The sequence below is a fragment of the Pipra filicauda genome, unplaced genomic scaffold, assembly GCF_003945595.2.
Source record: "Pipra filicauda isolate LSUMZ 115617 unplaced genomic scaffold, ASM394559v2 scaffold226_size1812527_pilon, whole genome shotgun sequence".
NCBI lineage: Eukaryota > Metazoa > Chordata > Aves > Passeriformes > Pipridae > Pipra > Pipra filicauda.
This window is the reverse complement of record NW_024104339.1, coordinates 33415-55497: the sequence shown is the minus strand read 5'-3', so window position 1 is coordinate 55497 and position 22083 is coordinate 33415. Positions and strand designations below refer to the sequence as shown.

The window sequence follows — 22083 nt, the reverse complement described above, 5'->3', positions numbered from 1 at the left end:
GTCTCTGCCAGGCTTGGCTGGTGCAGCTGCACAGAGCCAGAGGAGGAGGGCAGGTAGGCAAAGCCTGGAAAATCCCCTCCGGCAGCGGCAGAGCCCGGCTTGTTTTGGCTTTGCTGCCTGCAAGTGTGGCACGGTGTGTGCAGGGGGGTGAGGGGGCTTGGCAGAGGGACTGAGCCAGGGGAACCAGAAGATGAAGCTGCTGGTTGCACAGGTTTTTCCTCAGGTCTCAGGAGACCTCAGGACCCGGAGGTGGGTGTGCCCCAAAGGTGTTTGGTTTTCTCCAGCTCTCGTAAAGCTCAGCTAATAAAGGACACTTTCAATAGAGTCATGGAATGGTTTGGGCTGGAAAGGACCTTAAAGCTCATCTTATTCCATCCCCTGTCATGGGCAGGAACACCTTCCACTAGACCAGGTTGCTCCAAACCCCATCCAACCTGGCCCTGGACACTTCCAGGGATGGGGCAGCCACAGCTTCTCTGGGCAACCTGTGCCAGGGCCTCCCTACCCTCACAGGGAAGAATTTTTTCACTTTGCTGAACAGAAACCTTGGCAGTGCCATTGGTGGCTCTGCTTAGCTCTGGTAGACTGTGCCATCCTGCCATTCAGCACGGGAATGTTAATCCCAGCAGAGCCCATGGGCTGCATCCTGGCATCTGCAGGCTGAGCTCCCGCTGCCTGGAGGATTTTCCTCCACTCTTCCTTCTTGGTAGGCGTGGGTGCTGTGACTTGCTGGTGAGCACCTTTGGGAAGGGAGCAGGCTCTTACCCCCAGGCACCAATCTCTGCTTTCAGTACTCGGCCTCTGCCTCTGGAGAGCCTTTGTTGGTGCCCAACGCCCATGCAAAGCTTGGGAGTAGCCGGCGCCTGGATAAACCAAGCGCTGGAGGGGGGCCAGGGCTGCTTGTGCAAGAGCAGGAGGAGTTCACAAATGCTGACTCCCTGTGAAACTCGGGAGGACGGATTGCAAGGGGGGGGACACGGTGGGTGATGCCCCTTTGCCAGCTCCCCAAAAGCCTCAGGTCAGGGGGCTGCCCTGGGATGAGGACGGGGCTGTAGGTTGGTCATGGAAATGGGAGGACTGGAGGGGGAGGGCTGTCCTCTGGCAGGAGGGGACAATGGAGCAGGATGGGTGGCTTGGAAACTGGGATTTGTTCAAGCTGGCATTTGATGGTGATCCTAGTGCCCAGCATCTGATGCCTGAGGGATTTGGTCTAAAGACAGCAGGGCTTGTGGACATGGTCCTGTGGGAGGGAAACTGCTCAGGAGCACATTCCCACCTCCTGCTGCTGCACTGGAGGGGCCCAAGCTGAGGGTCTGAACTGCAGGGGCAGAAGGGATACAGGATGTGACAGCTGGACCAGATTTGGAGAAACCCAGTGAGGGATGCTCGTGGGTCTTGCTTGGAGTCTCCTCCCCTCCATGAAACCTCTGGAGCCTCCTCTCTGCTCCCGAGCACCAGCAGCTGCCGTGGGTATGGGGGTGCCAGTGCCTCTCCCTGCCCGTCTCCCCCAGGCTGCTGTGTGGGTGGCCATGGTGTGTGGGGGGAGCGGGGCGAGTGCCTCCCCTCCCACCCTCCTCCAAAAAGTGATGCCTCTGGCTCCAAAATTCTCCCACTGGAGGTCCTGGGGGAGCTGCATTCATTCTGTGCCCCCCAGGAGCAGGGAGGTGGGGGGGGGGGCCAGGGCAGAGCCCAGGGCTGGTTGGCAGCGGCTGCAGGCAGGAGGAGCACGGGGCATCTGCCAAGGGCTTGGAGGCTCACTTGCTAGGGCTTGTTCATGGCACATACTCCTCATCAAGGCTCAGACCTTGGATCCCATTTCCTAGGAAAAATCCAGTGAAAAGGGTCTTTTTTTTCTTTTTCTTTTTTTTTTTTACTGGTTTCTGGAGGTTTGGGGGTGGGGGCACATGGGGGATGCTGGGGAAATGCTCAGGGGAGTACAAAATGTTTGGCTGGACACTTGTGCCAAGGCACCTTGAGCTGCAGTTTATCGAGTGGAAGGCCACCTAATCTTGCATTTCAATAGTCCTGGGCAAGGTTCCCCTGCCCTGGGACCAGGGAGCTTTAATGAACAGGTTGCTTTTACAGTACAAGGTTAAAAGAGGTGGGTCCCTTGAGGAGCCTTTGTCCCAGGACTCGGGTCACCCTCCAAAGGGAGAGTGGACTGCAATGGGACCTGCTGTGCAAAATGGTAATAGAAGAGTCTCTTAAATAACTAGAAGAAAACACGATCACGGATGAGCCCTCCCTCTCTGGGCAGCGCTTCTGGGTTAATGAGCTGGTGAGTGCTCTGCCAGCTGATCTCACAGACCACTGGGTTTTACTGCACTCTGACCACCTGCCCCAATGGTGCTTTCCAGCTTTTAATGAGATCGGAGGTTACCCCAACCTGGAAGAGGCCTATGGAAAAGCGGTGCCGTCCAAGATCGTTCCCAACACTACCTGCCACCTGCCCAGAGCGGATGCCATGCACCTCTTCCGAGACCCGGTCTCCGGAGACCTGCCCTGGACCGGGATGACTTTTGGGCTGTCCATCATGGCCACGTGGTACTGGTGCACCGACCAGGTAAATGTAAACAAGAACCCCCTGCCCCGTGTAACGCGGCGTGGCCTGGGCTCCAGGCAACGCTCTACCACCGCTCTCGCCCCGCGGGGACCACCATGAAGCCCCTAGTGCTCCTTCTGGCCCGTGCTCTCGGGGGGCTGCTTTTTGGAGTCCACGGAAGCACCCGGGGCTCCCGCAACCCTGTTCTTGAGGTGCTTGGACTGGGACAGTTTGGAGAGCGGGATGCCGAGGGGCGTCCTCATCTCCTCAGCTGGCTTCTGGCTCTCGGGCAGGGAGGTGAAGCGTTTGCCCGACGCTCTGGGGTTGCTCGGGGAGAGGTGGCCGGGCGCCGTGGGCTTGCTGGGGCTGAAGGCTTTGCTCTGCCAGTAGGGCTGGCTGCCTGCAATGGTCTTTTTGGGTTCTGCTCCATCCCCTCTGTACTTGGTGGCCCCGAGGGGTTTCTCGTGCGTCGGGGAGCAGGAGACCTCCTTGCCCTGCTCTCTGCCCGCGGGGGTCCTGGGTCGGTAGCGATAGATGTGCGTCCCCTGTTCGTGACAGAGCAGAGAAAGAGGTGAGCTGTGGCTGTCGTGAGGATGCTGCTCCCTGCAAGGACACCTCTGTGACATGGGCTTGGTCCTCATGGACAAATCCCTCTGGCACTTGGTGTAGCCCCTTGCCCAAATTCTTCTGAGACCGGTGGCAGCTCAAAACTACCTCAAGTCTTAACTGTGGCTGCTGCTCTGATTTCTTACTGTGATAACACACAGTCCTGCACATGCAGTGCTTCAGCAGCCACTTCCCAAGCAGCCTGGAGGCTGTCCCGAGCCAAGTCCCTGCTGCCTGGAGATCCAGGATAAGGCATCTCAACACCTTCTCTCCAGCAGCAGCCTCAACACTCGTCTTAATCATCTAAGCCCTCGTATCAGGCACAAAGAGCATCCAGTCATCCAGACCTGAGCTGTGGGATTAGGTGACTGCCAAGATCAGATGAAAGGATGGAGGGCTGGGGGAGGAGGTGGGATGAGGAGAGAACAGTGAGCTGCAACAGCACTGCGGGGGTGGCTCTGATTAGCTGGGTTGAGACACATGTTTGGATCAGGTCTGAGCACCACTAATCTTAATTCTGGACTGGGTAAGGCTGTAACACATGGCTGTGGTCACCAGATAGTGATCTCCTCTTTGGGTGTGACTGCAGATGCACCAGGTGAGATGGGATCTGGTGAGTGCAGGTGCTGATGGCAGGATGAGCTGGGGCCAGGAGGCTGCAGAGCTGGCTGTGCCAACCTGCCCAGCCTCTGCCATGACCCTTGCCATGCTGCCAGTGCCACATCTCCACCGAGCTGTTGGCATCAGCTCGGGGTTCAGCCAGTTAGTCCCAATATCCCAAAGGCCTCTTTGGTCCTGGAGCAGGCACCTCCTGTGCTGACCATGAGGGCTGTGTTAAAGCAGTTTACCTTAGGTGGTTCTGGATCGATTTTGTTAGATGCTTAAAATCAGTGGTAAGGTCTGAGATGGCTTCAGGTGGGAAGGACTAAGGGTGATTTAGCTCCTCTCCCTCTGAGCTCATTATGTACCTGATGTGGTGCACATAGTGCCTGAGCTTGGGTGGTGGGTCCTGCAGCTCCTGACATGCTCTGGCTCTTGGAAAGAAGTTAAACTATGGCTTCCCCAAGCATTCCACCCTAGGATTTGGCACCCCATCCCTCCTATCCATTGGGGGAACGAGCCAGTTCTTGCTCAGGAGTGGCTGAATCCTGCTGGGTGCTGAGCATTCTCTATAAGCCTTTGTGGAGACCCTGAGCTCTTTTAAATCAGCAATTCCTACAGATGTTGACTATTTAAGAGGGATTGCCTCAAAACCCCAGGGCTGGCTGTGTTGTGGATGGATACAGCTTGGCCAGAGCTTTGAGGTGTGATGGTCTGAGCAGCGGAGTTGTGGGAGGAGGAGGCTGGACTCGGTTTCCTTGTCACTGTGGGCACTCTTTGGGGAGAAGATTGAATTGAAGGGGCAAGAGTGGGGAGAATAGTGGTGGGGAATGGTTGATACTGTCAGGAGGGACGTGCTGCTGTGGTTTAACACCAGCCCGTTAGTGGTCTGGAGAGAAACCTCGCTGTGGGCTGGGAACACATCTATGCTGCTTTTGGGAACTGTGCTTGGGCCCTGTGCCCAGTGGCTCCAACATTTGGGATGCACTTTGGTAAGGAGGAGGCTGCTGTGGTGTTGGTGCTGCTCATCCCTCCCGCCTGGCCCTCCACAGGTCATCGTCCAGCGCTCGCTCTCTGCGAAGAGCCTCAGTCACGCCAAGGCCGGCTCCATCCTGGCCAGCTACCTGAAGATGCTGCCCCTCTTTGTCATCATCATGCCAGGGATGATCAGCAGGGTCCTGTACCCAGGTAAGGGCCCCCCACGCAGCTGTGGAGCCTGTGGGATGTGGATTTTCCCTGTCACTAAGGGATGAGTGGGAGGGGGCTTGTCTGGAAACCTCTGCTCTGCACAGACCTGGGGGCTCTGCGGGTGGGAGAGGGGCAGGAGAAGACACAGGTGTCCCCAGTGCCCTCCTTGAGCCTGCTGTGCATCCAGGTGTGAATGGGGTTGTGTATTTAGGGAAGGTGATGTTCCAGGGAGAACTTGGGTGCCACGTTCTCCATGGAATGGAAAACATGGTGTTTGCCCTGAGTGAGCCCCCACCTGTGTTTTGGGCTATGCTGGGCCATGGGCCAGCACATGAGAAATGTGGACCCCAGAAAAAGGTGCTTGTGGGGGTTGATGGTGATTCCTGTTGGATTCAGGTTTTCTACAGTTAGTCAAGGGTTGCTTTGGTTTATTGTTTTTACATATGGGAGAAACTCTTCCCTGCACATCTCCACCAGCTGAGCGCTGCCTTTCCTAACCCTGATGCTGTGTTAATTATCTGCCTCTCATCAAAGGGCCAGAACAAGTTACTGCAGGAACACCAGCGTACCCGGCCACCCCGAGCTGGGTGGCACCTGGGACCTGGGTCACAGCATCAAAGGGCTCTGTGCTCCTTGCCCTGCAGGACCAGGGGGTATTTGATGTGTGAGGATTAAAGCTCTGAGCTCCCTGTCACTGGCTGGGAAGGGAGAAGCAAGTGGACTCTGGGATAGTAAATTTAATTCCCTGTAAATACAGATTAGATGCTCAGCCAGGGTACCCTCAGGCAGTTTCAGTGACTTCAGCTGCTGATTTAGCCCTGGGGGTTTGAATGCCCCAAAAACAGCGGGCGGGGAGCCTTGAGAAACCAAAATGCTTGGCAGTGGTGCAAGAGGCTGCAGCACTTGGGTGGAAACAGGGGATTGCCCCTGTGATCCCCCTGCCTGGAGAGGGTGATGCTCCGGCCCTGGTGGGAATGCTGCCGTGCACCCCGTGCTCCAGCAGCGGGATCTGGGCATGCACCCCATGGAATTGCAGCACCCGTGCGGTGACAGGGTCTGGCGTCACCGCTGGATCAGCCACAAAGCTGCTGACTGTGGCACTCGCCCACAGAGGTTGCCGTCCCTGTTTCTCCGCTGTCTTGCTCTGCCTAATTATGTGTCCGAGCGCTTCTCCTTTGATGCTAATCGCCCTGGCAAGGTGCTGGAAAACAAGCCTGAGAAGGACACGCCTGCACGCACAGTCTGTCCCTGGCTGGGCATGGTGCCGCTGGGGATGGGCTGTGGATGGGGCTCAGCGAGTCCAGGCACATCTGTACAGCTGTGCCCAGAGCCACTCAGCTCCATCCCCAGCCCAATGCTGTGGGATAATCTTTAATTCCCAAAAGCCTCCCCTTTACCAGCTGTTCCCATTGCTAGACACCAAGACCTGTGGCACGGCCACCACCTTCCCAACCAGGAGAACCTCTTGGGTAACTCCTACCATCGCCACGTGTAGGGTGTTATTCTATATGGGAAGTCTTATCTCGGCATCTGGGACCTGACACCAAAGCTCGGGATGACACCACGCCTCGGCTGAGCTGGCTGGGTCACCTCTGGGTTTGCAACCTCTGTAGGGTGGAGAAACATAAGGTCATCGCAAAAAGTCCTACCTGGGTGGCACTGCTGGGGTAGGAGCTGTTGCCATCCAGGATGGTGCGGGGCAGCACACGCCTGATCTCCACGGCGTTGCTCCTCCTCTTCGTCACGTCCTCCACGCGGACGTGCTTCAGGGATGGGAGGCTGCCCAGGGGGCTGAGGAAGGTGCCTCGGCTGATGTGGGGGTCACTGAGCTTCCTCTGCATGGGAAGGATCTCCCCATTGTGGGTGACGTCCGAGTTGGTTCTCCGGAGCGGCCCGTAGCGATCCCTCACCTCGAAGTACTCGTCCGAGATGGAGGAGGCGTTGGAGCGGCGGTAGCTGTGGTCAGCAGAGCTGCTGGAGTAGCTCTCCTGGTCACTGAGAGTGATATACTCCTCTTCCTCCTCCTCCTCCTCTTCTCCCAGCCCGTTGTGGGAGCAGGGAGGCCCTTTGTCCTCTTGTGGCCCTGCCACGGGCCGGTCTGGCTGGAGGTGGCAGGTCTCCATGGAAGCTCCGTTGGGTTTCTCCTCCCGCTCCTGCTTCACACCCTTATGGTCGGCCAGCGGTGGTTGCGTGTCACCCTCCAGGGCAGTGCTGCTGTCACAGGTTGTAATGACTTTGGTCACGAGGACACCAACGGGGACGGTCCTTGGCTTTGGAACTGGTGGTTTGATGGTCTCCAGTGTCTCCTCCTGTGGCTTCAAGTGGTGGCCCAAGGGTGAAGAGGCAAATGTTCCTGCTTGCTTCGTTGTCCAGCTGATGCCTTCCATGTGGCTGGTAGTGGGCGCTGTAGGGGCTTCCATGGGAGGCTGTGGGATCTGTCTCTGGCAGGGGGACAGCAGAGGTGGCTCTTGGTCTGAGTTTTTCTTGGCCTCCATCTCCCTGTTCTTCAGCATCTGCCGGTGCTGGGCGCTGGCCTGGGAGACGTCGCACACTTTGATGCGGTTCATCTGCGAGAGCTTCACGTTCTTGATCTTGGGGTCAATGATGTTGATGTAGCCCAAGACTTCGCTCCCGGGCTCGGGGTCAGGCTCCACCCAGGTGGGCAGATAGTCAAACATGTTGGCTTTCTCCAGATTCAGGAGGCCGGGGTGGATGAGCAGGGAGAGGTCTGCCATGTCCCCATGCCGGTCGCCCCCCGGGCCCTCGGGCACAGCTTTGCCTTTGTTGTCTGCCTTCTGGTTCTTGTCCTGGTTCTCAGACGAAGTCTTGCTGATCTGGTCAGCGCTCTTGGCCTTCACCAGGGCGTATTTAGGGTTTATCAGCTTCTTCACCACGGCGTTGGCGGGGGTCACCGGCACGACCGAGGGCAGCGTTACGGGCTCAGGTTCGGGCTCTTCACCCATGGAGATGGACTTGAGGCTCACCCCCTTGGACATGAGGTAGAGCTCCTGGAACTGCTTGTCAAACGCCTCCACCACTTGGCCCGAGAGGACTGTGATGACGTTTCGGTCCGTCCTCGCCGCAGACCAGGTGAAGCTGGAACAGAAACACGTTGGAAACTCTCTGAGCACTCGCTGGTAAATAACACTCCTCTCCCCAACCCTGGCATTCCCTGGGGGATTGATGGTGCCAGCAGGTACATGATCTCATTGTAAACATTAATAATAATAATAATAGGATTGATGAAATAGCTCTCATCACAAATTAGAGTGAAGGGCTGAAGTCTTGAGCACAGTGGACTTGAAATAAAAGGTCTTTGCAGTGGGTCAGTTAGTTTTTCACTTTAGTGTTGGCTGCTTTTCCTTTCTCAGCTTGGGTTAGTTAAGAAAAGCAACTCACAAATGGATGTGTTATTTGTTGTGGCCAGAAAGTGGGAAATGTTTCAGCTCCATGTTTATAAAACTTATCTTTTAGAGCTCAGAAGCTGACTGGGGGTGATCTGTTTCTACCAAAGTAAGTTTTCATTTGGACAACCTGGAAAATACTTTGTATAGGAAATGTTTAGCTGGAAAAGCTGAGGTTAGTGTGAGAGTTGGGACTGGCTGTGGTGTGGTTTGGTGCTTTGGTCCTTCCTTGTGCTTATTGCATCAAGTGGCAGAAAAAACTGGTGTGTCACACCACCTCTGAGAATGGCAGGTGTCCTCGACCTGTTGGTTTCAGGAGGTGGTGGGGACTCCTTGGGGTCCATTCCAAATCTCCTTGCAAAGTTTAGGAGCAGTTTAGGAGCAGGGAAGCAAGTCTGGGAGGGGGTCCTGGGGCCATGCTGGGCGGGGACCAGGATTTAGGCCACGTGGGTTTGTGACGATCCTCTGACCAACACCTCCATGGGGGGAGGCAAAAGGGCAGGAGGAGAGTGCTGATTACCTGTAGGATCCACACATGGCTCGATCCCCGTCCACGAACATGAACTTCTGGGCCAAAGCCCCCTTGAACTTGGTGGCCGAGCGCGTGAAGAACTCCGTCCCCCCGGTGCTGCGGACGCGCAGGTTCTGCAGAGCAAAGGCAGAGGCGTGAGCAGGAGCAAAGGGCTGCTCTGAGAGCATCATCCGCCCCTCCATCAACGTCCCCCTGGATGCTCCACAGCCCCTTCGAGGAACAGAATGCTCTTCGTGGCCGGCTCAGAGGAGGCCACAGCGATGGAGAGATAAAATAACTCGCCCAAGGCCACGGGGTGAACTCTGCACTCAGCCTGGAGAATTTCCTGCTTTGCCCACGTGCTGGGCCCTGTTTTCCACCTCTTGAACTCCGTGCTGCCTGTGTCCGTGGGTGAGCAGTGTGCGATGGTGCTGCCAAGCACTCTCCATCCCCTGTGATCTATGGGAATGCCACCCTGGGAGAGGAGATCCCACTCCTCCTCCCCAGCGGGAGATGTACAAGGGCTTTAGGGGGAGCTGGTGACCCCAGGACAGCACACGTGGATCTGGTGGCAGTGGGTTTGCTTTCCACCACACTCCCCCTTTTCTGTGCTCCTAAAATCTGAGTGTTTAGTCCTGCCTGGTTTTAGGGGTGAGTGGAGGGGGGAAAAAAGGCAGTGGGGCAACATCTTTTCGCCCCCAGGAAGTGAAAACCGGTGATGAGGGAGCAGGTCCCTGTGGAGGGATGGGGTGTCCTCCCCAAGGGAGCCCAGGGATGGAGGGGCAGCCCTGGCTCTGCCAAAATACTTTTCTATCTCTAGTCTGGCTTCTGGCTCCAGTGTCTCTGTGGAGGGCACTGGCACATTCCAAAGTCACCAGATAGCATCTTCCACAGCAAAAGGGCTCCCTTGGGTGGGGAGCAAATATTTTCTTGTGAAAGCATCTGCATTCCTCCTGTTCCTGCCAGGATGTTGGTCATGCCATTGCTAAAGGCTCAGTGTTATCACTGGGTCATGCCCTCCGTGGCTGTTTTTGTGTGCGTTTTGTTTTGTTTTGTTTTTTTTTAAAGAAAAGCATCAAAAATATTGGTTTTCCCCTCCTCCAGCCTTTCTCATCTGCTTCTCTGGACTCTCTTCTCTCCCTGTAGACCACAATCAGGAATAGCCCAGGGGCCCCCCTGGTCCCCACTCCCCCGTGTCTGGCAGGAGGGACAATGACTCAGCATTGATTTTAGCATGATATGAAAAGAAAGGCTTTTCTGAGGGTGTTTCCAGGGAAGATTCACGTACTGAGCAGAGAAGTTTATGGGGGTTTTTGTTGTATTTGTTTTTTTTCTTAACGTTTGCCTTTTTGCCTGGTGTGTCTGGGGGGACATCCCAGTTTCTGTGGGTGTGCAGCAGCACTGGTGGTGCTTGGGGGCTGGCTGGAAAGCAGGCTGGGGTAGGAATTCTCATCCCTGTCCTGTGTTATCCCTACACATGGTGCTGCTGAGACTGGTAGTGCCCAGGGTGCACAAACTTTACACCCAAGGCTTTGCTCTCTGCCCATCGCCAGCCTGGGTGTCGATCCCTCCCTCTTGGAGCTGCCCCTGTGCCCAAACTCAGGGAGTAGCCGTGGGCTTTTCTCGGATAACACCCAGGGATCAACCCTCCCTGGTGCCAGTCCCCTTTCCTCTCAGCTCCTGGTGTATCTCTGCTTGTCTGGCCTGTGCCAAGGCGGGTGCCCGGCGGGATGGCCGGGTGCCGAGCGCGCCGGGCTGGGTGAATCACTCCCCAGGCACTCGCCCTTGCTCAACGGAGCGACCTCCTTGCCCAAGCCAGTTACTAATTGCCAAGCAAAGGCACCGAGATAACGAGGGATGTTTCGTTATCATCTCCGGGCTTAGGAAGCAGCTCCCAGACTCTGCCCTACTTTCCTCGCCACCTCCTTGCCCTGCTGCCTCCCGTGCCAGCAAACCGGCTGCAGTGTGCGGCAAATCCCAACTTCCAGACATTTGCCGAGCTCTGCAGATGTTCTCCTGCTTTTCCAGTCCTGCCACCGGGCTGCTAATGTAGGAAAACACCGGAGTGCGTCAGCGCTGGCTTTTCTGGTCTCGGAGCGGCAGCAGCCTGCGGGATCCCAGACTCTCCAGGGAGTTTGGACGCAGGTAAAAGCTCGGCTGAGTTTGCTTTAATTGTTGGGAGCAGCAATTAAGCTGGGCTGGCGGGCATGGTGAGGCTTGGCCGGCCGGTGCTCTCGGCTCCCTGCGTGGGGGTCCCTGAGCCCCAGCATGTCCCACCTCATTCCAGCCAGGTGCGAGGGTGTCGTGGCTCCGACGTGTTCCTGCTCAGCTGTGGGTTCGCCCTCACCGTAAGCAAATCTGGGGAGCCTGCCCGGGCACGGGCCTTCCCAGCAGCCATTTGGCAGCCGGTGCGTGGCCCGGTGACGTCAGGAGCAGAAACATCACTTTTCTGCCAAGCAACGGGCGAGGCTGAGCGACTCACGGCTGGAGAGGGGTGTCTGCAGGCCCCGAGTGACACTGCTGGGCTGCTCCGCTGTGTTTGCATCTGGTGCTGGCAAGGGGAGTGCTGTGCCCAGAGGAAAGCCTGGAACTCTGTGTCCTGTGGCTGGAACCTGGGGCTTTGTCCTGTAGCTGGAGTGAGGGTCCCCACTCCGGGTGCTGCTCCTGAGGCTGATACACTCCCCCCATCCTCTCCTCTGCCCCTTCATCTTCCTCTGCCTTTGCACGAGAACACCCTGATAGGTGATTTTTCTCTGCAACCCCTGCACACACAGGGAGGTGTAAGGAGAATCCTAGAATCCCATAACTGTTTGGGTTGGAAGAGACCTTAAAGCTCATCTCATTCCAACTCCCTGCTGTGGGCAGGGACACTTTCTACTACACCAAATTGCCCCAAGCCACATCCAACCCGGCCCCTTGGGTTTGGGGCACTTTGGGCTGGGGACCGACACCTGTGCTGCCAGACATCCCTCCTTCTGCTTTGTCATCCCTGGTTTTACACAGGATTTGTGCACAGGAGCTATTCCATGTGCATCCCCCAGCACTCCAGGGCTGGTGAGCACGGTGTGTGTGGGCAGATCAGTCCCACCAGTGTGTGCTGCCCTGCACGGACGGGAGCAGTGAGGGCATCCTTGGCAGCTGCCAGGGCCGCAGGCAGCGTGGGTGCCTCCCTGCTCTGCTCCCGGCCCTGTGCTGGGGCGGAGGCTCCGGAAAAGGGGAAAATCAAGTTTTTTAATTCCAGCCTCTGGCTTGCGGGAAAGCCCGAAAGCGAGAGAACCGGCCGGCGGTTGCTCCTGCCGGTCCTGCCCCTGGGGCAGCAGCAGGAATAGGGCTGGCAATGGCACAGATCCGGCCCTGGCATGGCATCTGCTGCTCCTTCCCTCTTGCCAGCTTGTTCCCTCAACCCACCAGGACATGCTGAGCTCGCAGGTTTGCCGTGAGCTTTGCAGTGCCCTGTGTGACCTGTGCCCGCTCTTGCAGGGCTCCATCTCCCCAGACATCCCTCTGCCCCAGTTCCAGCACTGGCTGGGTACCAGCAGCCCCCTGGGATTTCTGCACTGAGCTTTGCTGGGTGGAAATCCACGTCCCTGTCTCTCATCCGTTCCCCTCCATCCTGCTGCTCCCAGATTAGGGCATCACCTTCAGCTTTTGCTACAGGGGAAATGGACAAAACTCATTTGGCACTGCCCAAAGTTCAGGGGCTGTGATTCCCCAGGACAGGAGGGAGCAGAGTGGATAACTCTGGTTACATCCCTGCATTGGAGAGGTTTCCCAGCTCGGACCCCTTGGACCATCCTCACCTTTAGGTGCCCGGTGTGCATATGGGCTCGCTCGCACATCTGCAGGAAGTGCTTCACGTTGGTCTCATCCAAAATGATGTAGACCCCCACTTTCCTCTTGAAGCCTGCGTCCAGGAGGTCCTTGAAGATGTCTACATCAGTGAACATATCCATGACCACCGCGATGACCTGGAGAGGGGAGAGGAGAGATGAGTCTGGGCAGCAGGGCCGGGGACAACCCAAAGGTATGGTCGGTGCTTGTTTTGTGAGAGGCAAGGCAATGTCATCTCTGTAGGAGGCTGGGATTCAATGTGGGGAAGCCCAGGATCCCCTCCAGCTCCAGCCAGCCCGAGGGTGGAAAGCAGGAGTCCCCAGTCCCATTCCTTTGCTGTCACTGTGGGAGGTTTCATCTCCACAAAATGTGTAGATGTGGCACGTGGGGACACAGTTAGTGTGAACATGGCAGTGCTGGATTAGTGTTTGGGCTCGATGGTCTTATATGTTTTTCCAACCATAACGATCCTGTGATTCCAGTGGTGGCCCATAGCATAATATACACTTGGAAAAATTGTTTGCTGAGGGTGAATCCAACTTTCCTGCCTTTAACGAGCTCCACAAATTTCAGAATCCAGTTTCTGGCTGAGAAGTTTGGTGTCCCTTTGCTATCACCATTGCAGGGAGCACCAGAAGGGGAGACCTCTGATTTAATGATCATAGGGTTGGAAAAGACCTCTAGGATCATCGAGTCCAACCATTAAATGACGGGTCTGTCTGTCCAAGGGCATGTTGTGTGGGGTGGTTGCTGCCTCTGGAGTTATCATACAGAATCACATGCTGGTGTTGAGAGAAACACTATAAAAAACAGCTAAAAGTGACTTTAAGCTTGGCAGAGAGTATTGAGATACTTCTGAGGTGCTCTCAGGAGCTAAAGTGACTTTTAATCCCCTTTAAAACCAGACCTGGGTGTGAGCTGACAAGGTTCCTTAAGAGCAGCCAGGAGTTCGCAGCTCCCAGTTCCCGTACCCGGCTGTTCCAGAGGCTGCTGCTCTGGTTGGATCCAGAGTCAGCTCCACACTGTGGGGTCAAGGCAGAGCACTGGGGCAGTGTTTGGGGCTGCTGACACCCCTCCTGGTCTCAGTGCCCAGCCTGGGGTGCTGCTCCAGCTGCACAACATCCCTCCTCCCTCCCAGGCTGTAAAGAGCGGAGCAGAGCCGAGATGGCCGTGCCAGTGCCAGTTGGGTTTGTCACACAGCAACCTCACTGATATTCCCAAGCTGGAGCTGCCTTTGTACCCAGGGCGTTTGCTGCCCTGGCACGGCCAGGATGAGTCCCACAGGTGATAGGAAAGTGGATCTGTGCTGCACTGGGATTTCATGGAATGGCTGAGCACCAAAGGTCACTCTGTGCCTGTGGATTTGGACTTTCTGGAGGTGGCATTGCTGGTGGCAGTGAGCAGCAGTGGTGGTGTATGAGATATGGCAGGAAAAGGGGCTGGAGGCAGCTGCCTGCAGCCTAGCTGAGCATCCTGGGGCAGCCCCATGGGGATGGCTGCCTCCCCTCGTCCCGGGGGAGCAGTTTGTCATCAGGATGCTGGCATGTCATTGTCCTGTGGTTGGAAAGGTGTCAGTGCTCCCATCTCTGTGGCTGTTCCTGGAAGGTGCCCTGGGTTGGGAAGATGGGTGCTCTCAGCCCTCTGCTCTTCCAGGATGGCTCTGCTGGCAGTGGCACGAGGCTGAGCTGGGCAGGACACCAGCATGGGGAGTGTGAGGGGACACAGGGAGACCCTGGGATACTCCTCCTTCAGGAAGGAAGGGATCGGGATGGTGATGGGCACTCGCACAGTCAAACACGTCCAGTCTGGAGCTCTCAAAGCACCAAGCTGCCTTTTAATTAGGTTTGTGCCACAGGACAACCTGGAGAGCTTTAATTAAGCAGAGGATGGCGCGTTATGACATTGCTGCCTCTTCCTTTTCTGCAGGCGATGGGGTGAGGAGCGAGGCTGTGTGTGGAGCCCCAGCCCTGCTGTCTCTGATGCTGCCTTGGCCTCCCCAGCCCTGGCCACATACAAGTGTTTTGGGAAGTGCCAAGGGAGGATTTATGGCTCTGCCACTCGATTTTAGCTGAATTCCCATTTATCCTCACCCGAGAGCCTCTCACCAGGTTTTGCTGTGAAAGGCTAAATCCTCACTCCCTCGTGCCTCTGCTCGTGTGTTTTGCTCATCCTCACTGTCCCGGTGGGGAAACTGAGGCAGGAAACCGGGTGCCTGCTTTGCATGGATGTAAAGTGGGATGGGTTCAAAGCTGCTCTGGGAGCTCTGGGCTTGGATTTGCTGTGTACAGCAACTAACTGGGGAGGAGCTGTGCTGTCTGCTGCGAGTCCTGGGTGAGGGGCACCTGTGGTGGGATGGTGTGTGCCTGGTTTAAGAAGGTGGGTTTGGTGGCAGATGGTTTGCTTCTCTCTCTGACGCTGCTGATCCACATGGCTGTGGTCATGTTACTTTGCCTGTGCCCTGTGTTTTCTCCAGAGGAAGCTGAGGGCTCATAAAATGGAGATGACAATAGCACTGACCTTTATTTTGGGAGGAAAAGAGAATTTTCTCACTGTGGCCCCAGCACTCCCAAGGCCTTGGCTTGCTGCTGTGGCTCTGAAGATGTGAAGGAGCTTTGTAGGGGTGCGAGCAGGGGATGATTACACCCCCCATGCCAAGCCCCGCTCCCACAGGGATGGTGAGAGAGCCGTGCATGGCAGGCAGTGGCCCAGGGTGGCTGGCTCTGGCACAGGGAGGCAGCCTGGCTCTCGCCCTCTTGCCCACATTTTCAACCCTAGACCTCCTGCTCGGCTGGTGCATCCTGTCCCTGCTCAGCTCCCTCTTCCCTCCCCGCCATGTCTCGCCTGCAGGACAGGCTTGGCCTCGGTTTGTCTCCGGGATCTCACACCCGTGTGCCAACACTGCCCTGGCATGGAGTGGGCTGGGAGAGCAAGGATGGTCCTGGCAGTGCTCCCCAGGTGGAGACTGTCTGAGGTGAAATCTGCTGCTTGGCTGCCTGTGCTTGAACCAGGGCTGGGACCGGCTGGGTCTGTGCAAAACCCAGGCATGGGGGCAATCGGCAAAGGACGGAGGTCAGTCTGCTCCAGAGCAGGCAAATCCTCTGTGCTATTTGTGTTCCAGCTTGGGGAATAGAACTGTCTGTGCCACCCAGCTGTGGGAAGCGAGCTTGGCATCCTTGTCCCTGTCACCTCTACCAGGGCAGCACTCCTTGCAAGGACATCGCCTTTCCCAAAGCCCTTTGCCAAGGGCATCCCAGGAAGCTTTGCCATTCATATGGAAGATGCAGAGGAAATCAGCCCCAAATCTACAGCTGGATGCTCCCCGTGCCCACGAGGGTGATACTTTTCTTCTCTGGGTCCCAGAAGCTGCCAGGATCCACTGGATACAGCAGATGTGCAGGTGCCAGGTTCCAAAACCACGAGGAGTGGTGAGCACGATATCCCCCCGGACACCGGGCAAACGCTGCTGGGATCCTTTGGAACAGCTTTGATGAGCACTGCAGGATCATGTTTTATAGAGGAAGTTGCAGCTCTTTATTAGCTCACTCTGAATCATCAGATAATGAGTTTTGGGGCACACCACGTGGGCATTTAATAAATTAGGCAGGCACCAAGGCACAATTAGAGGAAGCGTGTTGGGATGGAGGAGAGGTGGGACAAGTAACATTAATAATTGCTCTCCCCTGTCGACCCTTTCATCCAGGAATGGAGGAAGGTTTTGTAAACAGTAATTATTAGGGCCTCCCAACCTTCACTGGAAGTTGTTCAGGGTAATTGTATCACCACAATCCCAACCTGGAACCTCAAGTGCAGAGAGGAGGTCAGAGTCGCTGCTCCCTCCGGTGGCTTTGGGCCAAGGTCAGTGTTTTCAGCCTGCTCTGATTTCTGGTCAGACAGAGCCAAAATTTAGAGAAGAGGAGGGAAATCTGCCTTCCTGCCCATCATAGAATCATTTGAAATTGGAAAAGATCATCAAGTCCAGCCTGTGCCTGATCTCCACCTTGTCACTCAACCCAGAGCACTGAGTGCCACGTCCAGTCCTTCACTGGACACCTCCAAGGGTGGGAACTCCACCACCTCCCTGGACAGCCACTTCCAATGCCTGACAACCCTTTCCATGAAGAAATTCTTCCTGATGTCCATCCTGTGAGCTTTGCAGACTGAGGGGATCTGCAGCAAGGAAGAGATGGCCATGCCATGGCTGGACCGGGTGAAGGTCTCCAGGGTGAAGCCTGGTGGGTGCACCACACCCCTGACCACCTCTGCTTGTTGGCCACAAAGAGGGGGATTTTCAGGGAGAGCAGGGATGTGGCCACAGGATCCTGCCTCTCTTCTCTCTCATTTATTCCCAGAAAGAGGAATCCCAGAAAGAGGAGAGGATCATTTGCATCTCCCTGCCCGGCACGCCTGGATTTGAGGCTCTGAACTCAGCAGCACTTGGTCTCGTTCCTGCAAGCAACAGGGTTCATCTGCACCCTCAGAGCAGCCCCACATGCCAGCTCTCTGTTTCCTCACCCCAGCTCTGCCTGCACGACCTTCCCAGCACCAGCACAGCAGCTCTCACGTGGGCTCTGAACTTTCCTCGGCTGGGGCCTGTCAGGGGACTTTGATCTTCTGGCCACGGGACAGCAACTCCTGCGGTGGGGTTTGGGGTTCAGCACCTGGGAGCATTTCAGACCAAGGATCTGAGACAATGTCAGGAGCAAGGGTCATCCCCTGGGATGCAACAGTGAACCTCTCCCAAGTCTGTGCCCCTTTGCAGGTGGATGAAGAGCACTGCTGGTGTCTGGAGGGATGGGACAATTCAGCAGGGATCTCCCCAGGGAGGACAGAGTGCATGGCCAGCCTATGTGACATCTGATGGGGTGGCAGCAGGACAGTCCCTCTGTCCACCCTCAGCTTCCTCAGCCAAACTCTTCGACCTCTGAGCTGCTGTGAAGACCTTAAGCCTTGGCTAAAATCAGCAGGCACAGAGGAGGGTGGTCTATCCCAGTGTCCCCACCCTTAGGAGCACCCACAGAAGGTCACCCAGGCTCTGAAGCATGACAGCACGTTCAGCTGCAGTGACTGTGGTCCTTGAATACGGGGTGGGAGACCACGGAAGAACCCTCTTGCCAGATCCCATAACTCCTGCCATCCTGCAGGATGAAGCGCTCACCCTCCTCTATGTTTGCTGGGGTGCCATAAGCATCAAGGAGGCTTCTGCATGTCACCAGTGGTGTCACCACGTCTCATTCCACTGGCAGGGACCGCCTGGACCAGGAGGCAGCTCTGCTGCCCAGCCCTGCTCAGGGGGCATCAAGGTCCTGGTGATGATCACAGCAGCATCAGCCATGGCCCTGTGGCTTGGAGAGGCTCCAAGGAGAGGTGGGGATGTGCAGCTGCCTGACTCAGCCACCGGCTCTGGAGCAGGAGGAGGTGTGGGATGACTCAGGAGATGCCGTTTGCGTGGGGCAGGTGGGAAGTGGTGAGTAGGCAAAGCCAGACAGGAGCTGCAAGCCCGAGTCAGAGGCAGCAGGAAAGACCCAGGGATGAGACATTATTTGTTGTGGGATAATTCTCCCATCCTCCAGCCCACGGGACTGCAGCCCTCCCTTCCCTTTGCCCTCACTACAAAGTGCTCTGGCGGGGAAAATGTCACAGGTAAGGACAGGTAACTGACTTTCGTGAGGTGACGGTGGCCAGAGATGGCTCCTGCCCACAGTGGGCAGCCCTGACACCCACATCAGCCTTTCCTGTAAGCCTTGGATGTGTTGGGAGATTAGTTTTCCTGCCTGAGCTGGGGCTGTTCATGCTCAGAACTCTGGTCCCATGGTCCTGGAGAAGCTCTGATGGCTGCATGTCACCAGGTTTCCCTCTCTTCTGACAGGATCTGCAAACCCCAGCCCTGTCCCTGGAGGAGCCAGGCAGACCTGATGCATCCCAGCCTGTCTCTCTCTGCTCCATAGCCACCCTGGCAGTGTCTCCCTGTTTTCCTGCTGAAGCATCCCCAGGTTGGGATACTCCTTCCTTGGAGTGCTCACAGTATTGGACGCACAGAACTCAAAGAGCTTCAAAACACCGAGAAACCAGCAGGTACTGACCCCTCCTGCACTTCCCAGCTGGGATTAGATCACTGGGAAACACCAACAACCTCTGCCCACTACCACTGGCCTTCAACACATGCCATCATCTCCCTCCTTCCCTGGTCCTCCTGCCAGTGACACCAGCCTGAACCCATTGCTCATGCATCCCCCACTCCCTGCTCCTTGGTTGGATGACACAGGGAGGACAAGTCTCAACCCAAACCCCTTCAGCATCTGCCCAGCCTTGTCCTGCTCACTGGCTCATCCTTTTCCTCTGAAAGCCATGATGAGGCCAGCTCAGAGCACCACAGTTATCTTGGGCAAAACTTGACCCTCGTGTGTCAGTGCCAGACCAGAGGCTTTGGCTACTTTGCTCCCATTGGGTCTCGGGGCCACGCACTGGGCAGACAGTGGACACAAGGACGGAGGCCAGACCATGACCCTTGGGTCATGTGCCAAACAGCTGGTGGACCCAAGGCCAGATCGTGACCCCAGGTTCCTGCGTGCTGCCACGTGCTGTCACACTGGGAACAACAACTGTGGGGTGCCCAGCACTGCAGCCTCGCAGCTGGGAAGCAGCTCAACCCATATTTCTCCGCAGCGGTTTTCCCCACAGCCCTGTAGGGACCCTGGGATTAACAACGTGGCCATATGGACCATGGGAAGGGTTGTGTTCCTCCCAGGGAGTGCTGGACCAGGTGAACAGCATCCTCAGTGAGACCCGACGCCCAAATACTGGTTCCACGGAAAAACCCGAACGCTTGCCCGCGCTGCCTTTGCTTGGGCACAGCTTCCCGCAGGACAGGCACTGCCTGGCAGAGCAGGACTTCCAGCAGGATGCCCTGGGGCACGTCCTGCTCCGTCCCCGCGGCACGCCTCACCTTCTGAGCCTGGCAGATCATCTTCCTCACCACCTCCTTGATGTGCGCCTGCCCCTCGATGGGCGGCTGCATGTAGACGGTGGCGCGGGTGACCCCGCGGTAGGCGATGGTCTCGGGCCAGCCCAGGTCCAGCTGCGGGATGGAGCGGTCGGACCTCTGGGGCCAGTACTCCAGGGAAGGAGCCATGTCCTGCTCGTCCCCTTGGCTGTTGCCATCCCCTTCGCTCCCCGCTGTGCTGCCGCCGTGGCGCGGGATGTACTCGGAGCCGGGGTCGTACGTCTCCAGCGTGTCCAGGATCTTCTTGAGCTCCAGCTCGGAGAGGAAGTCCCTGATGTTCTCCCTCTTCAGGACCTCGTAGAAGGCGTCGCGGCCACGGGAGGCCAGTGCCTCCAGGGCCAGGCGTTGCTCCTCGCTGTAGAAGAACTCAGGCTTGGACTCGCTGGACCTCCAGTTGACGTGGCTGTCGTCCAGGCACTGCACCTGGGAGAAAGCCATGGTGACCCCGCGCCTCTCCCGGGGGAGCTCTGTGCCCCCAGCGAGCGCCGGATGTCGGCAATAAATAAGGAATTAATTATTCTCCAGTCTTTAAACACACGATTCCCTTTGCTTCACCCTCCCTGGTTCGACGGGCAGCTTGGGAAAGGCAGCGCTCCCTTTTCCAATGGCTCCTGCCACGCCGGAGCTCTTCTCTGCCGGGGAGGAGGATTTGGTTTCTGGCTTGCTCCCGGCTCCGCGGGGTGAGAGGGCTCCAGGCAAGATAAACACGGAGCTTCCCACGGCCGGGGCTGTGTGACGGGGCAGAGACAGCCCCGGGTGTATGAGCACCACCAGGAAGGTCCTTCACCTCCGAGTCCACGCTCTCCTCATCCTCCGCTCTCCCAAGACAACGATAACGCACCCGACGAAATAAAAAGTGGGAAAAAAAAGAAACAAAGAGAAAACTGGCTTAATGAAGGGCAGCGAGAAGCAGGATTTCTCGGCCGAGACGCCGTCCCTGGTTATCCCCCCTGGAGCAGCGGGTCAGCCCGTGGGTCTGGCGGCGGCGAACGCTCCCCGTCAGCCTCCTGTGCATCGCCCTGGCTGGCAGGTCGATGGCTCGGGGCTCCTGCCAGCGCGCAGTGCCGGGGCCGGACAGGTAACAGCAAGAAGTGAAAAGAGGAAAAGGAAAAGAGTGATTCATCCCTCCGCCCTGCCCCACCTGCAGTCACATGTTGCCTTCACACATTCCCTGCCCTGCCCCGATTAACTCTTTCGGCTGGTGTGTCCTCACGCCTCAGACCCGGAGCCTGGGAACCCCCCGGAGCTGTGGGTGCCGGAGGGTGGTGGGAGGCTGGGGAGGGCTTTGGGTGTTCGTCTTAAAAAAAAAAAAAAAGAAAAGCGCGCCTCTCTCCTGAAATCCCTCCCTCTCCCGGTGTGCCAGCTGGTAAGTCAATATTTTCCAGGAAAACAGCTCTGTCCTGTGGTTAACCCCTCCTGTGCTGGTGTGGGAGCTCGGAGCCCAGGTGGGTCCCAGGGGGCAGCACCGGGTCGGAGCTGCGCGGAGGCAGATTTAGACAGAATAGTAGGAAGCATTTCTTTAGGGAGAGGATGGTTCAGTCCTGGAACAGGCTTCCTAGAGAAGTGGTCAATGCCCCAAACCTGTCAGTGTTTAAGAGGCATTTAGACAATGCCCTTAATTTTTTTATCAGCCCTGAATTGGTCAGGCAGTGGGACCAGATCATTGTAGGGCTCTTCCAACTGAAAATATTCTATTCTGTCCTGTCCTGTCCTGTCCAGTCCCTTCCTCTATAAGGTTTGCAGCATGGACATGGACACGGTCACGTCACCAGACCTTGCTATGGCAGATTTCATTCATAACTGGGAGATGGACAAAAAAACCCCACCCTGGATTCACCAGTTGGGGCTCACAAGCCAGAAACATGGACCTTTCTCCTGGAAGCTCAGAGGAAGACGAATTTCAGGAATTGGGGTCAGATTCTTGCGCCAATGCAAAAAAGGAAAGTGCCATGGGCTGTGTCTCGCTGCCTCCCTCGCGTTGGTGCAGCTCATCTGGATCTGCAGCCGGATAAATGAGGGCCCTGCTTGAGTCAGGCTCCCGAGGCGAAGCCGCCTGTCTGCCCAGCTGCTCGGCCATCAAAGTGCTCCTCTCTGCAGGCACAGTGGCCCTGCTCATCCCATGGTGACAAGTCAGGTGAGGGGTTGTGCCCAGCCCGGCTTTGTCCTGTGCAGGAGGCGGCAGCGGGGCTGGGGGACACAGGGATGTGACAGCTGTCTGTTGGGATCATAGAATCATTTAGGCTGGGGAAGCCCTCTAAGATCATCAAGTCCAACCCAGCACTGCCAGGTCCAGCACTAAACCATGTCCCCAAGTGCCACATCTACAGTGTAGGGGGGAATTAAGCATTTGGCTCCCACCAAATAGCAGCTCAGGAGGTGCTTCAGGTGGACCTGATGAATT

General features: G+C 56.8%; 2 protein-coding genes across 4 annotated transcripts in view; one reads left to right on the top strand and one right to left on the bottom strand.

Annotated features, from left to right (window-relative positions):
• Positions 1–22083, top strand: part of SLC5A10 (solute carrier family 5 member 10) — a 39935-nt gene that overhangs the window by 10968 nt on the left and 6884 nt on the right. For all 3 annotated transcript variants that reach the window (XM_039381479.1, XM_039381477.1, XM_039381478.1), the window contains 2 exons: positions 2358–2563; positions 4801–4936. In XM_039381479.1, coding sequence (XP_039237413.1) covers positions 2358–2563; positions 4801–4936 — 342 coding nt within the window. The remainder of the gene's footprint in view (positions 1–2357; positions 2564–4800; positions 4937–22083) is intronic.
• On the bottom strand, positions 1958–20120 carry FAM83G (family with sequence similarity 83 member G). The gene is made up of 5 exons (XM_027743043.2): positions 19626–20120; positions 12652–12819; positions 8861–8985; positions 6586–8032; positions 1958–3087 (listed from the first exon to the last, which is right to left on the bottom strand). Exons 1-5 carry the CDS (start codon positions 20118–20120, stop codon positions 2668–2670), a joined length of 2655 nt encoding a protein of 884 aa, XP_027598844.1. The 3' UTR covers positions 1958–2667.

What these genes read in the sequence shown, in the direction of transcription:
- FAM83G (XM_027743043.2), bottom strand. Translation starts at nt 20,120, where the DNA reads ATGGCTTTCTCCCAGGTGCAGTGCCTGGACGACAGCCACGTCAACTGG. An exon ending in TGATCTGCCAGGCTCAGAAG is followed by an intron (nt 12,820 to 19,625) that starts GTGAGGCGTGCC and finishes TCCCCTCTCCAG; the next exon opens with GTCATCGCGGTGGTCATGGA. An exon ending in TGCACACCGGGCACCTAAAG is followed by an intron (nt 8,986 to 12,651) that starts GTGAGGATGGTC and finishes TTTGCTCTGCAG; the next exon opens with AACCTGCGCGTCCGCAGCAC.